Raw genomic sequence first — 23,436 nt, 5'->3', positions numbered from 1 at the left:
GCTTCAGGCGCTTCGACTTCTATCTGGGTTATAGTATTTCATAGGACTGCTAATAGCTAACCTCGAAACCTCCAGCCTATCCCGCAAGATGTGGAAGTTAGAACGTATTACAACAGTTCGCTGGCACACATGTTCACTAATGCATTCCTTACATCATTACTTGGTAAATCGACCCAGGCGTGCGGGTGTGTGTAAATAACAAAAGGAATAAAATTCTTTTATCATTATTAATTACATTAATGCTCAAGCCCTGAGCTCAAGTTGTAGATGGAAACGCAAGGTATTTAGTTCTAAGGTCATGTGATATATGATTTTAGAACTAAAGACCGTGCGTCTCCATCGGATGATGACAATTTGATGAAGACGCATGGTTTTCCGAATGATTTAGTTTTTTAAAGTCTGATATTATACCGTCCACATTTTTCAAAAAACGGAAAAATACAGCGTAATGTACTCATAAACGATTTATTTTTTATGTAAAATCTGGTACCAAAATTGTAAGTGCGGCTGAAAAAATTCGAAAATTTTGATCATTTTTTTTCACGTAAAATACATTTTGAAAAATTCTGAAGAAAAATCAGAAAGGTTTCCTATAATTCCTAAAATATTTCTGATTTTTTAGAATTTGTTTCCTAAAAAGGGTTTCGGAAAATTTAAATAAAATGAAAATCAGAAGAACCACCCTAACTCCACCAATATGGCAGTTAAAGGGTTAAAACTTTGGGAAAATCATCTACAATATAAACCCTTTCACACAGTGTATATCATTTTTTTCGATTTGGGGTCTGTTTTTATATGCAAACCCGGCTGCACCCTTTATTTTGTTAGATATGGCTCAATATCCTTAGAGCTAAGCGAAGTCAGATAATTAATTTTCTACGTACCCGATACGATACGGTTTTTTAATATCATTTTTGACACAGCGTACATTCTTTCCGTTTTTCGTGGGATAATATCAAAAACTCAAACCAAGTTTGTGGTGACTGTATACGCCATAACGAAAATATTAATACTAAATCTGATCTAGCATAAAACACAATTACTAAACATTAATACTGTATTGTATGATTATCAGTAAATTTGTGTTGAGAAGATTAAACTAAATATTTCATTTTATTTATCCCATTTCAGAAGTCAGCTGTCCATCTGCTCCGAACCAGCTGCTGGACAGCGAAACCTATCGTGTCAATCGAGCTTAGAACCATGTGTGCCCGAGGAAGATGGACCAGAAGGACAGGAGGAAATAAGGCAGTGCATTGACGGAGGCAATCGCAAATTGTGCGATGAACTACGGATTGGTACTAAGTCTCCCGTGCGTGACGATGCCAAGCTAACGACGGATGCTGTAGTGCGACCGGATTCACTAATTCTGAACGGTCGGATAACCAATGGTGGTCAGTCACCCAACGAAAAGACCAACCGTTTCCTCTATCGGAGCAATTCGACGAAAAGTTTTCGCAAACCGAAAGCGAAAATAAGAAGCAAAAAACTAAGCAACGAATTTGATCAGATTTTTGTAATCAGTGGTAGCAGTACAGGTAATGAGGGTAAGGAAGATGTTCAGGAAGGCATCAATCGGTATCCTAACCTACATCGTGCACGGGATGATCAGTACTACGATTCGATTGAGGTAATACACGAGCGGCGTAGCAAAAACTTTGACAAATTCAACAGTTTGGGATCGGATACTGAACCGAAACACCAACTGGAAGACCAACAACAGAACGTTACTCTGGAACAAGAATCCTGCGAAGATTTTTGCCCGGTGGGTGAAAGTCTAGGATCGAACAAGTTTAGCGTGGTTGCAGATATTTCTCCAGCTATGACAAACATTCCCACTGGAAGTCCGGAAAAGTTGTTTCACAGGAAGCCTACCAACGAAACAATTGTCTCCGATGATGTAACGGCAAATGGCAGCGGAAAGAGTGGCGAGGGGTCAACCGATGTCGATGAAGATGAGGACCAGGAAGGTAAATGGCAGGCAGACCACAATAGCTCCATTCATCGGTATGACACGGTTATCTATAATGCAGCTTCCGGCAGCGTCGAGAGCGAAGAAGCCGCAGTAATTTCAGTGGAAAGTGATGGCGCAAGTGGTGGGCGGATGGAAGAGATAATTGCTATTGAAGTTGGTAGCGAAGGAGGTGATAGTGGAAAAGAAGGCATACCCGACCGGAGTGACGAGGGTGATGACAATGGTTCCAACCATGTCGATGATCAGGTGTGAGTGTAGGGGTGCGGAAAATTAGCCGACGAGGGATTCAACATTGAGCTGTTTCATTTCTGGTGGATTCCAACAACAATAAAGAATTTTCCGGTTTAAACTCACAAATCCCAGCGAGAGGTTTGTTCATGTTGTTACCCTAAAAAATTGTGCGAAAAAAATGATTGAAAATGCCTCTTCAAACAAAGCTTGTGCAAAGAGGTGCAAAATTTATCGAGCGGATTTATTTGACGGCGTGTTTGGTCAGCTCAGATTCAGAAGAGTCAGAGAAGAATTTTCCAGTTGTACACTTCTTTGCCTTCCTAATGCTGTAATCCGATTAAGATTGAATTGCTTTCCACCGTGCCTCTGTCGATGCTATTTTGCCGATACTGCCCGATCCCCGGGACTGTATCTATTTAGTTAGGATAGAGCTGGCTTAATCACGTTCTCGTTTCGATGAGACGAAAGTAACACCGTAGTAAGCTGTGTGTTTGCCCATCCGCTGACGTAATAATCATTATTGTCTCTTTTCTAATGAACAAATGTGCTTCCGTTCGTTTCGAGTTGGTTTTTTTAATTCCTTTCGTATTTATTTCATGTATTATTTTTTTCATGTCGTTTTTCTGAAAAGTGATCCTAATATACTAGTCTTTTTGTCTCCCAATTGTCGAATGCGGTTGCAATTTTGATTTTCTATATTACTTTTGGCAATGCCAGTTTATCAGTTAATTAACCAAATTTAATTATCTAATCCATGTAAGAGATCAAAGGCTGTAACATAATTATATTAATTATTGATATCAGTTGACGTTTGGCTCTCAGAGGATTAACAAGTGGTACTTTTTTTTGTATAGTTTCTAGTTTGTCACAGATTCTCATTTAACGTTAATTATTTTGTTCAATTCTATGATGAACCTAGCGTAAGGTCTCCCACCATGAGACTAGCAGGATGCCAGACTTACGAAGTCCATACGAATAATCACTTGAATATTTTTCTATTTGATTATTTCGAGATATTTTTGCCTCTTTCATAACGAAAGGCTATGCAATCACTGTGAAAATCAAGTTTTCAACTGAGGTCCGCTTGTCCAAATGTCACATACCAATTGATTCACTACGGCGAACTAAGCAAACGTAACTTACGTCGCAAATGAAATCAATTGGAAGTTTTAATAGTTCCAAATCAAACGGAGGGTTTTACCAAAGATAAATAATAAAGACATGTACGTGCATATAAATATTTTTGAAAAATGTGGTTCGTTCCCGGTACCTTCTGAAATGACCGCACTCACCGCTTGGTGGAGCGCGAGATTAATTGCATTGTTATCATTTCAACCAAAGTGTGCCATAAAATCTCAATATATACAAATGAGCTACCGAATCGAAAGGGTTCTCACGGTTGGACATTTGCATTAGGAATGTAGGATGGGAACTCAGCAGTGCAACCAATTTATCACCATTGTTGCCAGTTTTACGGAGGACTGAAGATGTGCGCCAAAAAAAGATCGTGACTGTCATGTCTGGAAATTCGTTTGTGGTTTTACTATGCTATATCTTCCTATTAAATTTCATTCCGATCTGACACGCGGTTCCGGAGAAACAGCATGTTATGCGCCAAAAAATGTAAAAATATGCACTTACTTTTCTTACTTATTTTGACAAACCTAGATTCAAAAGAAAGCGGCCCTCTGTCACGACACCATCTTGTTGAGATCTAATTCGAAACTTCAAAATCAGCTGATTGCAACGTATATAAACAATCAGTAATACAATCGTTTTATGGTTTATCTCGTTTTTTGCACGAAAATTAGAGATTTTTGGATCGATTCTCTCACAATAACTTGTCAGTTTACCTAAAATACAGCAGATAGTGTTTTGGGACATCAAGTGGGGGTAATTTTCACAATTTGAGAGTCGCGATGAGTATCAAAACATCGCAGTATTTGGGGCCCGAAACGCGAAGGGCTCAACGTAATCGGTGTACTTTCAAATGGTTGGTGCTAATATACCGTGGCTGAGTGAAAAGTATTACAATTCCATACTCTGCAATTGGATTTCATCTGGATCCGACCTCCCGTTTCGGAGTTACAGGGCAATATGTGCAAATTAAAGTTAAAATGTGCACTAAACTTTCTCAGAGATTGCTTAACAGACTTTCACAAATCGAAATTCAAATGAAAGGTAAATTTCTTTAAAACCATCCGGAAATACGGCAAAGTGGAATATTTTCAACATTCAACGAGTATTTTATTCAGTGATGTTTAAAATAGATGCAAATCCCATAAAACTGACAGGTAAAATTTTGCAGTTTGTAGATATTGTTAGTTCGCTGATATAAAAACTTACTGCGGCACTCCTTTCTCACTGTTTCCGGTTCCGGAACCACCGAAAGAAGTAATGAAATAATCCAAAAAAGTAACTCGCTTCGCTTTTTTCAGCGATGGTTCAATTACCTGAATTCGACTTCCGGTTCCCGACTTACAGGCTGTTAAGTATCAAAACTTTTGACCCGTCGTATAAATGGACGATGCAAATTCGGTACGCACCGAAATGTGGTGATACGGAAGATGAAAACACAACACCGCTTTTACGAACAATGCACATAATGTGCTTTGTTTGATCTCATACCTTTCGTACAAGCTGGGTAAAGAAAACGAAAACCGATAACTGAGTAAGTCTTTTCAATCGTGTTGAAGCAACCAGAACTGCGGTGTAGGCACGAATGTCTATTACTGGTGTTTGAATTTGGTAGAGCACTATGCTGTGGATCAGAAAAATCATAACCACTTTACGGGAAGTGTAGCAAAACGAATGAAAGCATTTCAACGAATAGAAGGTTTATTTGAAATTTTCTCTCTTCTCGATGTATATGGGATTTCAACAGCTGGTAACGTAGTAATATCATCATTGTAGCATGTTATATACTACTGTATCTAAAATATTACTCGTTGTTTAATTTGAATTTCAAGTACAAAGCAATAGGATTTGGCTTGGTTTGGTAAATTTCGCTTAATTTGCGTAATCTTGGTACCTGTAATAAAGGGTGATTTTTATGAAATATCGGATTTGAATGAAAAAAAATGGAGAAAATTGATGAAATCAGTATTGGAATCGATAGAACAATCAATATAATTTAATGTTTGAAGATGATTTCATGCCAATATTGGCCGCGGCTCCGCTTTAGATGGCCCATGCGCAAGGTTCTATTTTGGCCCCACGAGAAATAATCTAAAGGCGTTAAACCACACGATATAGGCGGTCAATTGACAGGCCCAAAACGTAATATAAACTGTTCTCCGGATGCGGCTCTCAATTTAGTCATTGTTTCGCGTGCCGTGTGGGATGTGGCGCCGTTTTGTTGAAACCACATGGCAGGTATGCCCAATTCTTCCATTTAGGGTAAAAAAACGTCAACCATCATACGGTAGCGCTCGCCATTCACAGTAACGTTTCTTCCAACGTCGATTCATTATTTAACTGTAGACCAAACTTATTATTATTAATATCATTTATTTTAGATCGGCTTTAACTTTTTGGTTTTTGGGAATAAACCAAACTGAACAAGACATAATTCACGCGTGATCTATCAAAAACAGTGCTGCCAAAAGAATACCAGAAAAAAATCACCCATTAAATATTCGAATGGAATATATTTTTCACAGAATATATTATGTGTTTGTATGGAAAATGGAATAAGTCCTTCGAAACTAGTAAGTAAATTTTCCTAGTATGTTAGAGCAAACTCACTTTGGTGGAACCGATCGATTCAAGATCAAGATTCTAGATCGCATTGAATGCTGTTGAATTTTATTCAAATTCAGCTTCCCGCTCCGAAAGTACAGGTTGATGGAAAATTAAAACTGCCTTATAATTGGCGCAAAAAATAAATACGAAATTCTTAAACAGATGACCGTAAAAACTTACTACGACTATGGCGGTCTCCGGGCTCCGGTTCCGGAAACAGATTGTCAAAAACTTCAATATGAAACCTGTACCGATTTCTCATGAAATGTTAATAAGAACGGCACCAAATCATATGTATATTTTTGAAACGGATGTGAGCAGTAGGAACCAGCAAACTATATTTAAGGTCGTTAGAAAATCCACGATGGCGACTTCCGGTTTATAATTATTCATTGGAAAATCTTTGAAAATGGGTATTTTTGGAATGGATTTTATTAAAGAATGATGGTGATTTTATATATTTCTTGATAAGTTTTACAACGTTGGTATTTTTTAATCGAATTTGATGTGTGGATGGCAGAAAACGATATTCCAAGTCGTTCTAAAATCCAAGATGACGACTTCCGGTTCTTAAATATTTCTTTATAAGTCTGAAATATAAGTATCGTCGAAATGGATTTGATTGAAAGCTCTCGGAAAGCGGACATAAACTAAACGTATTGATTGAGTTAATGCAGGAAAACCATATTTGACATCGGGACGGGTATAGCGTGATGGGATAGTCAATGCCTTACATGCAGCCCAGGGTTCGATTCCCATCCCCACACATAGGGTCAGAACGTTTTTCTGGTAAAATCTCTTTTATTGAAAAAAAAAAAAAAGATATTTGAAATCGTTTCGAAATCCAGCAGACTTCCGGTTTTTTAATATTCATTTATTGATATTAAATTTGATTAACGGATTTGATCTTGGAATACTTTCACAGTATGGATATTTTTTGAACGAATTTGATTAGGAGATGAGAGAAAACGATGTTTGATATCATATTCATCAAAATCTTGGATATTGAAACGACCTCAAATATCATTCCAATTCTGTAATTCTGTGATTTCTAGGATTATCAATGAGTCATTATTTTGATTAGGAAACGACCTCAAATATTGTATTCAAGCAGCTACTCATGAAATCTATTCCGAAAACACCCATACAATAATGGATTTTAAAGAATACTGATCAACGGTAACTTACCATACCGGATTTTCATACGAACTCGAAAAAGCTCTGTTTACGAAGTTGGTTTCTCTCAAATCTCCATTTACGAACTATACGAGGGTTAGAGTTAGTTCGTAAAAGAGGCATATTATTTGGAAATTACTTCGTAAAACAAGTATACATTTATTTTATTTCCGGTTTATTGGACCTTGAAAACCATTACAAAATGGGTATTTTTAGAATGATTTTGATGATTAGACATTTGATGTTTGGTAATGACTTCCGATTCATTAAAATTCCCGGCATCTACTCTACAACTACGTTCCGAAAATACACATATGAGAAAGAGTTCTAAGACCATTAACCCGGAGACCGTCATTTAGGATCTTGTAACGACCTAAATCATCGTCTTCCTGCATCTATTCATATTTTCCGTTCCGGAAATACTCACATTGTAAGGATTGTGAATATATCTATAAACCGGAAATCGGCGTTTTGGATTTTGGAACAACCCCAAATAATGTTTTTTGGCATATACTCATAAAACCCATACCGAAAATACCTTGTTTTTCGGTAACTTTTCGTCATACCATTTCTCAAAATACAGCATTTGAATAATGTCGTAGCACAAATTTTCATACAATGCAAAAACCTCTTTTTTCGAAGTAGATTCGAGAAATAAGTTATTTGGAATTTGGTTCGCAAAAAGAGTGACGTAAATCGAATACTTAATTTACGTGAATTTAATTTACGCGTCTTTTTTTAAATAAGGCGATTTTCTATTTAATTTACGTGATGATCGCGTAAACAAAGATTTTGCATGATGAAGGAAAATTTTTGTCTGTACGTATACAAAACAATCCAACATGTTTCAGTGAATTGAATTTTATAAATTCGTAAAGTCTAGTTAAGATCGTAGGCCTTAAGATCTACCAGCGTAACCAAATGAACATTCAAGATCCTTGTATATGGTTCATATTCGTGATACTTCATGTAAATCACTTGGTTATAGTGAATATTTTAGGTGATCCAAAACTACCTGGAGTTCAGGTCTTAAGATCTATTAGCATAACGAACTTATTGATCGCGTCTATACTCGTGTTTCCACTTACAATTAAGACATTTATTGTAGATGCATCGGGTCTCCGAAAAATACCTGTAGTTCAAGTTTTAAGATCTACCAGCACAATTAACTGCGTTAATGAACTTTATCTTCACGCTCAATACTCGCGATTTTCTGAAGTCCTTTGACGACTGAATTGCTAAAACAGATCAGCATAGACAAGTAAGCAATATGTAGCTCCATGACTACGAGCAGCATTGAATAATGCTACATAAACAACGGATTGTTCGTGTAAATCTTACGATCTGTTCTCACTGAAATTCATGGATGACTGTGAACGGGAAGCGGGTCATTTCGCTTCTTTATCAAAGCTATATATTTATTTTAATATCTCCTGGATAATTGATCTGGCACAGCCGCCTAACCGAAGCCAAACTGGTGGCACAAAGCTGCCGAGGCGACACCAGCTGAGTTGGCCGCCGACCCAACGGTGGTATCTTGCATACAAACCTGTAACCGCCTCGTTTGCTCGGTCTACTCAAAGCTAGGTTTCTTTGCTTCAGTTCGGTCCGAACGAGCGGTAGCGAGGTCGGATAACATACGAACAAAACGCTGCGGCGAAGCGGGCGGTGGGAATTCCGTTGTGATGATCTTGAATAAACCTACAAACATTTTTCAAGTCTTTCTGGAAAATTTCAGAAGTTCGATTGTAAGTCACCAAAACGGGAGTATATTTATCATTTGTCTTTCTTTTAATTCCAATCACGATATTAAGACTAATGAAGAATTCGGCAAAATGACCCTTCAGCTAAATGACATTCGGTGTAATGACTCTTTCGGCGAAAGTCTGATCCTTGTGAACGTTCCTGGATCAGATAAAAATAGAACAGCAAACAAAAAATAGATAGTAGCCAGTTGCACAGTGGTTCAAAAGCCCAATTTCACGCTCTTAATTGATAACTCATTAAAAACGTGGTTTTCAAGGTACAGTATCATCAGAAAAGTTGCTCAGAATGATAGACGCCATCTTTAGGTAATTTTTTTATGTGATTAATCCCCCTAAAAGTGAGATAAATATTTTATTTTAGCTCAGGGCCAGCATAGGTACTAAGTTACTTGTGCAGAAAGTTATTTCAAATAAGTTTGCTGAAGGTACTATTCCTGTAACTTGAGTGTAATTCATGATATTATGTATTTTCTGAAGAGGGTGTTTAAAAACCAGTTTTTGTACGAAAACATATATATTTTCAATTTATATGAGTGTTTCATGTTATACAAAGCTTTTCATCTTCAAAAACTGCACAACTTTCTCAAACATACTACGCTGCTATCATTTCAGTTTAATGAAATAGAGCAATTTTTTTATTTTTTTAAATAAAATTCTAACTTGTCTATTATCAAAAGGCGCAGGAAGGTGCAGATGAGACTACGTACATATTAAACTACTTCAAAAGAGCTTTCATACCGTGGTTGAGTTACTAGTCTGCGATCGTCTGCAGGCGAGATATGTTCTTTTTAAATATTCTTGTCCTTGACATTTGCAATGATAAGGTTCATTGTATTTCAGATCAGATTTCAGTATATATTCATTACTATGGTACTTGCCACAAAATATGATTTTTTTTGTGCACATTGAAGTCTATAAATTGAATAGTTTAGTAACTGTTTAGTAACTTCACTTTTAAAAAAGCCATCATCAAATCGAATTAAGTTATGTCATCTTCTGGTAGAAATAAGTATTATCAAAACTCATTTTTCAATTATATGTATTAATTTTATGATAGCTGATAATGTTCATAACCAGCTAAAAGACTCTTAGCGTCATCCGACAGATTCTTCTTGGACTGTTTTGGCCATTCACGAATATTTGTAACCAAAGGATCCAATGAAACTAATTATCAATTCATGGGATCCCGATTCGTAAGTGATCTGGATTGCTCGCGTGTTAAATACTCCCGACATCTGTAGGAAAGAAACTTCTCAATCATTATGAACAGTACAATATAGCAAGCGTTTATCGATCTCCACTTTAATTGATGAATAGAGGATATTTATCCGCAGAACTTTTCTATAGAAAAAAACTAACAAAAAAATGACATAACGTAATTCGACATGTTAATTGCCTTTTTTATAAGTCGTGGCTTCTTATCTCACTTTCAAAAAACGTCGGACAGTTACTTTCAAAAAACGTCTGTAATTATTACTAAACTTTTTAATTTGTAGACTTCGATGTCCATAAAAATCTTTGATTGTGAGAGTTTCCATGGTAACGAATATATACTGATATCTGATCTGATATACAATGAACTTTATCATTGCAAATGTCAAGGATATTTGAAAAGAACATATCTAGACGATCGCAGACGAGTAATTCAACCACGGTATGAAAGCTCTTTTGAAGTAGTTTAATATGTAAGTAGTCTCAACTGCACCTTCCTGCGCCTTTTGATAATAGACAAGATAGATTTAAAAAAATAAAAAAACCTGAAAAATTCCTTTATTTCATTAAACTTTATATAATATGAAAAACTCATATAAATTGAAAACATGTATGTTTTCTTACAAAAACTGGTTTTTGGACACCCTTTTCAGAAAATACATAATATCATGAATTACACTCAAGTTACGGGAATAGTACCTTCAGCAAACTTGTTTAAAATAACTTTCTGCATAACTTTGTCGAAGTAACTGTTGGCCCTGAGCTAAAAAAAATTGTTAACTCACTTTTAGGGGGATTCATCGCATAAATAAAATATTCCAAAAGATGGCGTCTATCATTCTGAGAAACTTTACTGAAGATACTGTACCTACAAAAGCACGTTTTTAATGAGTTATCAATTAAGAGCGTGAACCACTGTGCGTTGGTGTTCTTGCTGTGTCATAATATAGTCTCCAGGGACAATATTCCAAGTAGTTCTTGGATCTTGGAATATCTCTTACGGATTTCCGTAGTCTCAGAACATACTCAAATGGTAATAGGTTCTTGTGCGTATGAACGTAGTTAGTTTTTTTTGTTATTCATACTTAAATCGAATGGCATTGAAAAACAAGTGATTGCATAACCTTTCTATATGAGAAAGGCAAAACGCAAATTATTTACGCATACTTTGCATATGGGACAGAGATGAGTTGATATTGTTTTCACATTTCATTGAACAAACCCTCAAGTTTTATTGCATTTTTTGAGAGTATATTGAGGATCAGGAATCAGGAATCAGAACAAATTGGCTAAAATGGCACGTTCCCCTTGATATTTGGAGATTTGTGCCTTGCCATCAATTTGTTTTTAGCATCATTTTCCCGATATATAAGAGGGAAGGATTGAAAGGAAATGGTAAGGGTTGGACTAGGAGGATGGGAAAAATTGACGACACAAAAACACATAAAAGCAGAAGTAAATTCTGCACCCCTAAGGGATGCCGAACAATCTGCTGAGGATCACATTTAGTGGAAGCAGAAGTAAATTCTGAACCTCTACGAGGTCCCGAACAGTCCGCTGTTAATAAAACCTCCAACCCCCGAGAGGATTTGAAGATCTTACAAAAGCGACACCATTCTGCACTCCCGGAAGAATGCAGAACGATTCGCAGTATGTACGAGCAGAAGTAAATTCGGCACCCCCTAAAAGATGCCAAATAATCTGCTAAACCCTATTTAAGGTAAATACAGAAGGGATTCATTCACTCCAGGAAGAACGATTAACCCTTCTGACTATAGCTCCTTACCACATTGGGTAAGAAACGAGAGAATATCCTTCAATTTTAGCTCCGCATACACAGACTCAACCATGTATGGAGAACCAAAAACCCGGATACGTAGCTGCGTCAATGCGGGACAGTTACATATCAGATGATATGAAGTACCATAATCGCATTCACACAAATCACACGAATAATACTCAGCACGTTGAATAGTAGCCATGTGATAATTGAGTTTGCAATGTCCAGTCAGAGCTCTGACCAGAATACTGCAATGATGCTTGGAGAAATGCAGTAGACACTTTGACATTTTCAGATTTAAATCTGGTAGAAATGCTTTTGTCTGAGCGCAAGTTTGCAAGCTGCGCCAGTAGCTGGCATGTTTGGATACAGCCCAAGAACGAATCTTGTGCTTTATCCAACTAGTTGAAAGTGGTAAAGCTGGTTCAGGACCAACGAAATCATTCGTTGCACCAGCTCTAGCCAACTCATCAGCCCATTCATTTCCAGTAATACCAGAATGGCCGGGTACCCATAAGAAGTAAACAGCATTTGAAATGCTGAGGTCTTCAATTTGAGTTCGACATGCGATCACTAGATTCGACCGTGAGTCATTCGAACTGAGTGCTTTTAAGGCTGCCTGACTGTCGGAACAAAAATAAATTCGTTTACCACAGATCCTCTGCTGAAGTGCCGATTGTACTCCACACAGAATCGCGTAGATTTCTGCTTGGAACACAGTACAGTATCTACCAAGTGAATGAGACTGCTCTAGCCTCATTTCACGACAGTAGACACCAGCACCAGCACGACCATTCAACAGAGAACCGTCCGCATAACAAACTATGTGTTCATCAAGTTGTCGTTCCAGACAACCAGACAACCATTCCTCACGGAAAGGATAGCTCACATTGAATGTTTTGAAAGGAAAACTGCATGTGAGAGTTAGGTCACTAGGAGCGAGTAAATACTCATCCCACGTAACCATTTGAGACCACAAGCGAGTGTGGCTGGTAGCATAATCTAATGGGTTACTGTTCCAAAGCCCTGTAACCTTAAGACGATATGCACAAGATAATGCTTCTTGTTTTAGGAACACATGTAGTGGTTCAATGCACAGTAGCGCCTCTAGAGCAGCAGTAGGAGTTGTCGTGAATGCTCTTGTCATCGCCATTAGGACCATCCTTTGGAGATGATTTAGCTTTGACTGAACTGTCGCGACTTCTCCTTTCTGCCACCATACAAGACATCCATATGCTAAAATTGGTCTAACAATAGTTGTGTAGATCCAATGAATATATCTGGGTTTGAGTCCCCATGATTTTCCAAAAGCTCGTCTACATTGGCCGAAAGCCATGCAAGCTCTTTTAATTCTGAAGTCAATGTGAGCAGACCAATTCAGTTTTGAGTCAAGAATAACCCCGACGTATTTAACTTGTTCGACCACAGTGACCTCTGAACCAAAGAACTGCAACGGACGAGCTCCTGTGATTATCCTACGATGAGTGAAAAGCACCATTGATGTTTTGCCCGGATTTACAGATAATCCAACCTGACAACACCATTGTTCAACAGATCGCAGGGCTTGCTGCATTAAATCAAAGAGAGTGTTAATGCTTATACCGGTCATCAATATATGATAATCGTCGGCAAAACCATAAGTCGGAAATCCAAGGTTATTAAGTTTCCTTAACAAACCATCAGCGACAAGGTTCCATAAAAGTGGGGATAGTACACCACCTTGAGGACACCCACAGACACTTAGCTTTCTAATCTCTGCTTGCCGAAGCGATGAACAAAGAAGTCGATTGCTAAGCATTGCGTGTATCCAATTTGTGATACTTGAAGGTATGCCATGACCACGGGCTGCTTCCAGAATTGAATTGAAAGACACGTTATCAAAGGCACCTTCAATATCTAGGAAAACTCCCAGGCAAGATTGCTTTTGTGAGAAAGCTTTTTCAATGTTGTACACAACATCATGTAACAGGGTTGTAGTGGACTTTCCACGCTGGTAAGCATGTTGCATTCCATGTAGCGGATGCAGGCCCAAACTAACATTTCTGATATAGTGATCGACTATGCGTTCCACTGTTTTAAGAAGAAATGAGCTAAGACTGATAGGCCTGAAACTCTTCGCTTCCTCATAAGTGTCGCGACCGCCTTTGGGAATAAATTTGACAATTATTTCCTGCCAGGCTCTTGGAATATATCATGTCGCAAGACTAAAAGTAAGTATTTTCTTCAAAACATGTTTGAAATGTTCATACCCTTTCTGTAGTAACACTGGGAAAACTCCATCCTTTCCAGGAGACTTGTGCGGAGCAAAACTCTCAACTGCCCATTTGACCGATTCAATCGTCACAACGCTTCGAGCAAGGGCCCAAGAATCGTAACTACCTGAAAAAGTCTCGGGAAGAGCTGTCGGTGATGGATCCATACTAGAGATGGTCGGGTATCGGGTATTTTACCCGAAACCCGACCCGTACCCGTACCCGACGGGTTTTTGGTCGGGTACGGGTAAAAATTTTTATTTTCAATCGGGTACGGGTCGGGTACGGGTAAAAAAAATTTACTGCTTACTCGGGTACGGGTCGGGTCGGGTAAAAAAATTTACTACTCACTCGGGTACGGGTCGGGTACGGGTAAATTTTTTTTTCTGATCGATTACCCGACTATTTGTACTTCACATAAATATGTTTACACGTTGACGAGAATTTTTTATTGCAAAACAGTTGTTCCCAAAAATAAACAATTTGATTCAAGGGGTTTTGACATTCGCGCCTAGAACCAGACCTGAAAACTGGCATCTTTTTCCAGAAAAAAACATTTCTTTTCTTCATTTAAAAAAAAACGATCAATCATAGTTACGTGAAACGTTATGTGAATATTTTTCACCCTACTTTTTTATAACATATTTAATAAGATACACTGCCTTAGCTCTAAGATGTTGCGGTCAGATCCTACTTTCCACGTAGGTTTTAATGGACTGCCATTTTAAATTTGTTTAATGCACAATCCAGTAAAAATTATTTGATTAATATATAAAATGTAGTGTAGTACTCATATCACATTCAGATGCCAGAAAATTGTTATTTTAAATATTGGTTGCAGATTTTCAAAATTTACATATAAATCATTAGGATTCTAACCATAAAAACATGAACATTTATTTCAGAAAATCTGCATAGAAGTTCTTCTTATTCTTCACTTCTGGATGGTGTCACCTCACTTGAAATGACACCGATTGATGGCACAGCAAGTTGAGCTATATTGCCAGTTCGATGTCAACATTTCATAAGGGCACATAAACCAATGAGAGTTTCTCTTTGTTTACTTTCTCTTTTGTGAATATCTCCTTAATTTTCACGTGTACCTACAAAGTGTTCGTGTAGAATGAAAGATAATATCTCCATGTTTCCAACATTACCAAATATGTAACGAACTTTTGTATAATAACGCAGATATAGTCGAAAGAGAAAGTAAACAAAGAAAATCTGTCAATTGTTTTTAGGCCCTTTTGAAATGTTGACGTCGAGTTAATTTACGTTTCTTTTCACTGAAAATCTCGATGCGTGACAGTCGCAAAAGTACGGGTGAAAATCTTTTTTTTGACAGATTAATTTAAATCAAAATCATAATTCATTTTGCATTGTAGTAAAAAAAATGTAACCAAAAAAAATTTCTCACAAATGTTCAAACTACTTACACTTGAAGGACTCACAGTTCTCTATTTTCAAAATTGAATTTTTCACACTGGGAATACACGTGAATTATTTGATGTTTGGTCAATTCACGTAAACGAACCGATGATACTCTATTAATTTTAGGGGATGTTCGTGATTTTTCAAGTGATTCTAATGTGAATTTTTATTTGTGTGTCAAGATAATAAGCACGCTTACTTGTGGTTCTAAAGAATTGGATCAAAAGTCGCACTGTTTCGTAAAAACCATACCTACCCAAAATTGAAATTGGTATTACGACATTTTGGATAAATGTGCTTCTCGAAAAATTTGAGTAGATATTACTCCTATTTGTTGACATTTGTAAATGAGTATAAAGTACCAAAGACATTGGAAATCTATTCATGCTTCACAGTGTATTTATATGTTTAAATAAAAACAAGCATTTTAATGTATTTTACTGACAAACTAGAGCCTGATACGCTCTATCTAGCTCGCTATCTAAAACACTATTTTTTCCATCCTGAATTTTGGTAAACTTTTTACTACTCATTCGGGTCGGGTACGGGTACAGGTAATTTTTAATCGGGTACGGGTCGGGTACGGGTAATTTTTTTTATTTTTTATCGGGTACGGGTCGGGTACGGGTAATTTTTTTTTATTATTGATCGGGTACGGGTCGGGTACGGGTAATTTTTTAAATTTTTAATCGGGTACGGGTCGGGTACGGGTAATTTTTTTTGCTGATCACTCGGGTACGGGTCGGGTTCGGGTATAAGAATTTCTATACCCGACCATCTCTAATCCATACATCCTGGAAAGTGAGTGTTAAAAAGATAGTGAAGTACATCACCTTCATCAGACAAGTGTTCACCATCTGAAGTTCTTAAGAAACTGACATTAAAGTCCTTAGACTTCGAAAGTAACTTATTTAATCTGCTAGCCTCGTTGAGACTAGAGACATTTGTGCCGAGGCTTTTCCAACCACTTCGCTCAGACGATCGAAGAGCATTTTTGTAAGCCCTTCGAGCCAACACGAATGCCTCCGACCCATTTCTGCGACGGTGGTTCCAAGCTCTTCTGCATAGTTTCCTTAGTCTAGCAAGTTCAGCATTCCACCAAGGAGTTCCTCTAGTAGCTCGCACAATCCGAAGTGGACAAGCCTCTTCATATGCTGCAACTATGAGTGAGTTTGTCTCGTCGACAACATTTTCCAAATCAATTGGGGTTTCAATTGTTGGTTGGTACCCGTAAAATCTAGTCGCCAAGCCCTCTTCATAGAGGTCCCAGTTTGTAGATTTGGGATTACGATATGTGATAATATCAAATTTAACGTTTGAATGATCAAAGAATATGTACTTATGATCAGACAACGAAGGTTCGAGCTCATCGGAGACGAGCCAATTCACCAACTCATGCGCAATTCTATCAGAGCAGAGAGTTACGTCCAAAACCTCCTCTCTGCCAGATCTCGCAAAAGTTGGACGGTTTCCTGCATTGACTATGTGCAGGTTTGTACTGCTCACAAATTCCATCATATCAGAGCCTCTCGAATTAATATCTGTGCTGCCCCAAATGATATGGTGAGCATTTATGTCACTGCCGATTACAAGCGGTAAATCACTTTTGCAGCAGTATGATACAACCTTTTTGAAGTCATCGCTTGGCGAAGGTTGGTTATGCGGCAAATATGCCGAACAATAGACATATTTCCTGTCTATGCCATCAGTAGTCATACCAACTGTGACAGCACAAATATCCCGAGTTGTGAGCTCCGATATGAGAGAGACATCGAGAGCACTATTTGCAAGTATGCATGCTCGAGGCATTTCACGTGGATTAGTCATTCCGGTCTTGTTAAAGGCAACAAAGACTGGGTTTAACAATTTTCCAACGTAGAAGTTTCCCTTTTGGAAATATGGTTCTTGAACCAAAGCTAAAGAAGCTTTACCTTCTTGCAGAAGTCTGGATAGATTCATAGTTGCTGTACGTTTATGCTGGAGATTGATTTGTGCTACTCTAACCATTATCAATTAAAGTAAGGAACACTCCACCTCCAGCACTTACCGTACAACAACTACAAGAAACCAAATATATTGGCTTATAATCGCCTATAGCGAACCATGTAAGGATTTTTTTAAATGTTTTAATCATTTAAATCCCACGAGTTGCGAAGAAAGAAGTCGTCCACTGTGCCAGAGCTTCGCTTAACACAGTAAGGGAAAATCCCAAGATATTCCGTTCACGACTGCATTGTTTAACCTCCTGCAGCCATTCAGCCATCGGCACGGAAATACACCTTGACTTAGGAGTTCCTATTTTTGTGGCCTTTTACGACATGGAACAGGAGACCAGTGGATCAATTCTTGGTAAAAAATAATTCCGCCGGATGCCACACGGCTTACCTGTTTGGTGGACTTATACCACCGGTACAGGTGGACCGTAGCGTTATTCTTAGCCAGTTGGGAAACCGCTACCGACACTACACGGCTATCTAGGCTGCTCAGAGAGGGAAATTGACATTGATGGTCAACTTCCATGGATGGCCGAGCAGCCGACCACTGTGCGTGAACCACTGTGCGTTGGTGTTCTTGCTGTGTCATAATATAGTCTCCAGGGACAATATTCCAAGTAGTTCTTGGATCTTGGAATATCTCTTACGGATTTCCGTAGTCTCAGAACATACTCAAATGGTAATAGGTTCTTTTGCGTATGAACGTAGTTAGTTTTTTTTTGTTATTCATACTTAAATCGAATGGCATTGAAAAACAAGTGATTGCATAACCTTTCTATATGAGAAAGGCAAAACGCAAATTATTTACGCATACTTTGCATATGGGACAGAGATGAGTTGATATTTTTTTCACATTTCATTGAACAAACCCTCAAGTTTTATTGCATTTTTTGAGAGTATATTGAGGATAGACTGCATTCCTCAAGCTAACTCAATATTGGCGAAAATTGATATGGGACTGATATGCCAGTATGGGCAGTATACATCTGTTTGACTGTTCGGGGCTCATTTATTTTGACTTTTTCTCTCGTGTTTTGAGACTAATGGCGAATTGTACATCCAATCATCATTCAAACACCCGTTATTTCAGAACCGGTAGTCGGATGAAGATGAAACAGAGTAGCAAGTAATCAGACTTTACTTATTCGGAATTAAATAAAAATTTGCTCGCGCTCCCAATTTTGCACTGATAGAGTGACCAATTCGACCATAGACTGATTTAAAAGAAAGGCGCATTATTGCAGATACATTAAGCTTGAAATCACCGTAACGGAAATGTATGTCTTTTGCAGTCGCAAAGCCTTTCTGTATGAGCGACTGTTGATCCAAGGTCCGGTAATCCGAATCTACCATGTCTGCAACATATGTGAAAAGAAAGGAAAATAATGACCCTCAATATTTGCAGAGAAGCTTGAACTGAGATAAGATTGCTACTGATGGTCTTGAATTTCATTCAGATGCGACTTCCAGTACCTTAAAAATGGGGATATGTATTGAAAATTTCAGTTTCAATAATGTGTGAGCAGGTCTGATTATTTTAATTTGCTAGACTCAATAGCTGATTAACAGACCAAATGACTTCGGGGTACACCGGTCTTCGGTTTCCGATTCTGAGAACACAAAGATTCCGGAATGATACTCACATCTATTTTACAGAAATGGCTGAACAAATTTTCACAAACTTAGATTCAAACGAAAGGTCACGCGGATGCACTGAATGCTATTGAGTTTCATCAAAATTAAACATCTTTTCCGAAAATAAAGGGGGAATAGTTTACAAAAATGCAAAACTCCTTAAAGTGGAGTCTGGAAATAAAATCCTTCAAATTATTCTCAAAATAATTTCAATTTGTTGGTCTTGTTAGTTTATTCTATCTAACATTTTTTGAAGCACCTGAAGTAGTGATTACGGTTTCATATTTTCTTTAAATTAGTTTCAATCACAAACAATCATCTAAAATAACTGATGGAGTTCAACTGGTAATTCATTCTGCAAACTAAGGTCGCACAATTACAAACTAAATCACAACTTTTGACGGCCTACGCCTACCGGAAAAAGTAGAGACAGTTGTTGTTTTTGATGGAGTGGAAGTGTGCATGCATGCAAAAGCCAACATCGCCCCTACAATAAAGGATTAACGCCGTAGATTCTAAAAGTTAGAAGTAAAATATTGTAACCTAAAGTTAGTGGAAACAATTGTAACCTAATATAATGTGGCTCAAGTGAAAGGCTGGAATATTAAAGTAAAAAAAAACAAAGGTTCCGAACTGTAGCGAAACCTTTGAATAGTAATTATTCATATCCCCATTGCAATGTCACGCTGTGTAGTTACGTCTCCGGGTTCTCCAAGAGGACTCGACTCATCCATCATCAATTGCCAAAGATCACCACAATACTCAAAGATGCCTCAAAACGTTGTTGATAGCCTGTTGTATCTACCCAATAAAAAAAACCTAGTAGGATGTTAAACCGTGATAGTAGTGGTGGAAAAACTCGTGAAGGAAAAAGGCAACGGTATAAATGCAAAATCGAGCCGGTGAATTGTGACCTAATGTCAAACGGAAAACTTGTTCCCCATCGTTCGTGGGTTCGAAGAGTAGTAGCCAAAGTTGCGACTTTAACGACTGCGGAAACTTCATTGTGAAAAAGGGAAAACTTTTTATCGGTGTTTCATTACCTTATGTCCGTCCCACCCGTTGGTGTGCTGGTTTTTGTTGTTATGTTCTAGAACAGGACGGGTAGTGGTAGTGCAAGGAGTGAACTATTCCTATATTAGACAGTTCCAAAGAAAACGTGACACGGTGTAGCAGTTAGAAACCAACACGGAACGACCGAAATTAGCTCTGCGCCTAATTCGTATTACTGTTTTTGAATTAGTTGATTCTAACAACAAAATTTCCAAAATAACTATAAAATTAGTTAAAATTTAGAATTTACTGTGCTGAAAAAAACTCTTAGTTTTAGAGAAAGTGTTTAGTTGGCGAATATTCTGGACACAAACCAGCAATATTTCAATCCAACACGAAATTCTCATTGACAACTAATTTCGTTATTAAAATCAGAAACTTTGATTCTATTTATCTATCACCGTCATTACTGAAGGACAGCAGTGTCAAAGCAAAACAATCCATTAAAAAGCTAAAAGGGACAGTCTTGTTGAAACTGCTCGCAAATTGTTTAGATGTTTTTCGCATGTGTTACGATATATCCCTATATAATTTTCTAAACCGATATGTAAAAATGACGTAAACTGTTAGTGGAAAGTGTATTTATTCAGAATTTGTGCGCACTTGAAGCGATTGTGCGTAATAATGTTTTTACGCGGAACAGTGATGTGAATTTCGAATGTTTCACTCTAATTGTGATGAAGGTTTTTTGTATCTTCAAACCTTCCGAGCTGCGCCGTCCGGTGTACTATTTGTATTCGGTTTTTGTTTTCCGAGTGCTCAAAGTTTTCAGTGAGAATGAAGAAACAGTGATTTAGAAGAAAAAAAATTCAAAAAGATGTTTACGTTTCGTTTATGTCTTTTTCTCCAACACAACATCGTATTTATACCTGCCAATATAGAAAAGACAACCGCGTCTGAATTTTTTTCGGCAGTAGTGTGCCATCTAGTGGCTAGTAGTCATTAAGGTGTTACCGTTTCGGTGACAGGGCGCCATATAGCTGCAGATTGCAGAAGCCAATTCAACCATTCATATTGGTTGAAAACAACATTATATTTCTTTAATTCAACTAAAAAATTAGTTGACTGGATATGAAGTGTGCCTTAGCTAAGAAATGACAGTACGTTTAATTTGTGAATTCAACTAAAAAAAATAGTCATTTCAACAAATATTTTATTATTATTAAGGGAATGAGAATAAAAAATCTAAATCAGCAAAAGTAAGATTTTTTTAGTTGTCTCAAAAAATAACTAACTAAAATCAGCAAATCAACTAAATTTTTCGCGAAAATGCTGATTTCGGTCGTTCCGTGAAATGATTCACTAGAGCCCAAGCACAAGTTAACGGAAAAGTTTCTGGTCGACGACGGATGGCAATGTTGGGGATTGACCGACGCAAAGGATGAAAATAAAATGGGCCGTTTGACCCTTGACTAGAGCGTTGTTCCATTATTTACCTAAGAAAAGTTAGAGTAGCAAAATAGCGTCACTCGTTGAAACTGTAAACTAAAAGAATAAATCCGATATAGTCAAAGATAGAGACATGTTCAGGAGCACGATAAAAAGGTCGAGAGTGATATTGAATGTTTGCCATATGAAATATCTGTGGGAGAAGCTCTAGTGCTGTGTCAAGAACGGTTATTTGCACGCCCGTCCTGACTATACTTGTCTGTTATTGTCTATACGCTAAGCCCCCATTGGGGAAGTGAAAAAATAAATGTCTTTTTGATGTAAGCCGGCGTGTTTTCTTGCTCAATATCACCTCAAGTTCAGAGCAATGGTAAGTAAGACATGTTTGTTCTTTTTGCATCGTAATAATTGCTAATAACAAAATTGCCAACTTTCCAATTGAACTAAATTGAAACAATTAACTGAATTATCCAAGTTTCCTTAACCGCCTAAATGGATTGAAAAAAAGATACGAAAATTGATTGAATTTTTTTTAATTATTAGTCTAAGAGACAAAATCTCGAAATTGACACAAAATTACATAACACAAGAATTACACAAAAATAACACACTGATTAAACAAAATTGATAAAAATTTGCCGAATGTTTGACACATAATTTTCACAATTACTCAAAATTGATATAAAAATATTTCAAAACTAACACAGAAATGAGACAAAAGTGGTAAAAATTGAGGTGAATTTCGTGCTAAAAATAGTTTGACCCACTAAATAACACAAGATTTACTTAAAATTGTCCAACTTGGCTGAAATTTATTGAAAACAAAAAATTACAAAAGTATGACCCAAAATTGGCACAAAAACAACGAGAAATTGCCTCAATATAAAAAAAAAAATTGCTCAACATAAACACAAAATTACTATAACTTTAAAAATATTCACACAACAAAAATGACGCAGAAAAAAAATTTCAAATATGACAAAAAATAGCATAAGGCTTGACAAAAAACTCACACAAAATATATTTAAACGTGACACACAATTGATTGAAAATTGATACCATTTTGGCACAAAACCGACAAAACTTGGCTTGGGAGCGGAAAAAATCGGCTTAAAATTGGCTCTTAAGTGCTGAGGCCAGTAGGTCGCGTATAACCACGTGGCTCGCTTTGCGTATTACATTTCTCTCCATGCTCTCTCGCAAATGTGCAAAATGACTCTCGACATGGCCGGGTTGCCAAGAAAGTTTTGATATTTTCGGTTACAAGTTTGACTACATCACATAAAATCCAATAAAGCTACGGCTTGCTTGGCAGCCTTGCTAAGCCGATTTTATTTCTCTCTCATGGTTCGTTACGTTACGAGGGTACAACAGCAGAAAAAATGGTGCCGTCATAGAAATCGACTCACCTTCACAAAAATAACGTTCACTTAATTTTTATCGCGACAACATACATGTTTTAATGCACTAATCGCATCTAAATTAAATTATCTAAACATTGTCAGGATAGATTTTTGATCCATGCTTTTGGAGGCGAGATATTCAATGAACAAGTTGACAGGCGGCCTTTAAAGCTATGCAATTTTTTTATATATCGTTTATTTATACCCGGCTTTAACCAAGTTGCGGTCGTTCGCCGGGCTGCTATGCAGTTCTTTCTTTAGAAATAAGACTTTCTCGACCGCTAAAGTCAATGAATCAAACTGAAATTTTCACAAAATAATCTAAACTAATTTTCTTAGAGATTGTCAGTTGGGTTTTTTTATATTCGTCACCGTTTCCGAGAAAATCAGATTTG

At 37.3% G+C, this 23,436-nt stretch overlaps 1 protein-coding gene across 2 annotated transcripts in view; it reads left to right on the top strand.

The window, feature by feature from the left end:
- Positions 1 to 20,714, top strand: part of LOC131439393 (uncharacterized) — a 104,959-nt gene extending 84,245 nt beyond the window's left edge. Inside the window, exons 8-9 of one of the 2 annotated variants that reach the window (XR_009231113.1) lie at positions 1,132 to 2,344; positions 19,496 to 20,714. Coding sequence is in view for 1 of the 2 variants with exons in the window: in XM_058610338.1 (XP_058466321.1) it covers positions 1,132 to 2,227 (1,096 nt within the window). In the remaining variant the exon portion in view is untranslated. Of the gene's footprint in view, positions 1 to 1,131; positions 14,463 to 19,495 lie in introns of those variants that run through there. The other variant, XM_058610338.1, reaches the window with a different exon arrangement.
- Positions 20,715 to 23,436: the final 2,722 nt, after the last annotated feature.

This window comes from Malaya genurostris, chromosome 3 (genome assembly GCF_030247185.1).
Source record: "Malaya genurostris strain Urasoe2022 chromosome 3, Malgen_1.1, whole genome shotgun sequence".
NCBI lineage: Eukaryota > Metazoa > Arthropoda > Insecta > Diptera > Culicidae > Malaya > Malaya genurostris.
This window is presented reverse-complemented; position numbering and strand designations above follow the sequence as displayed.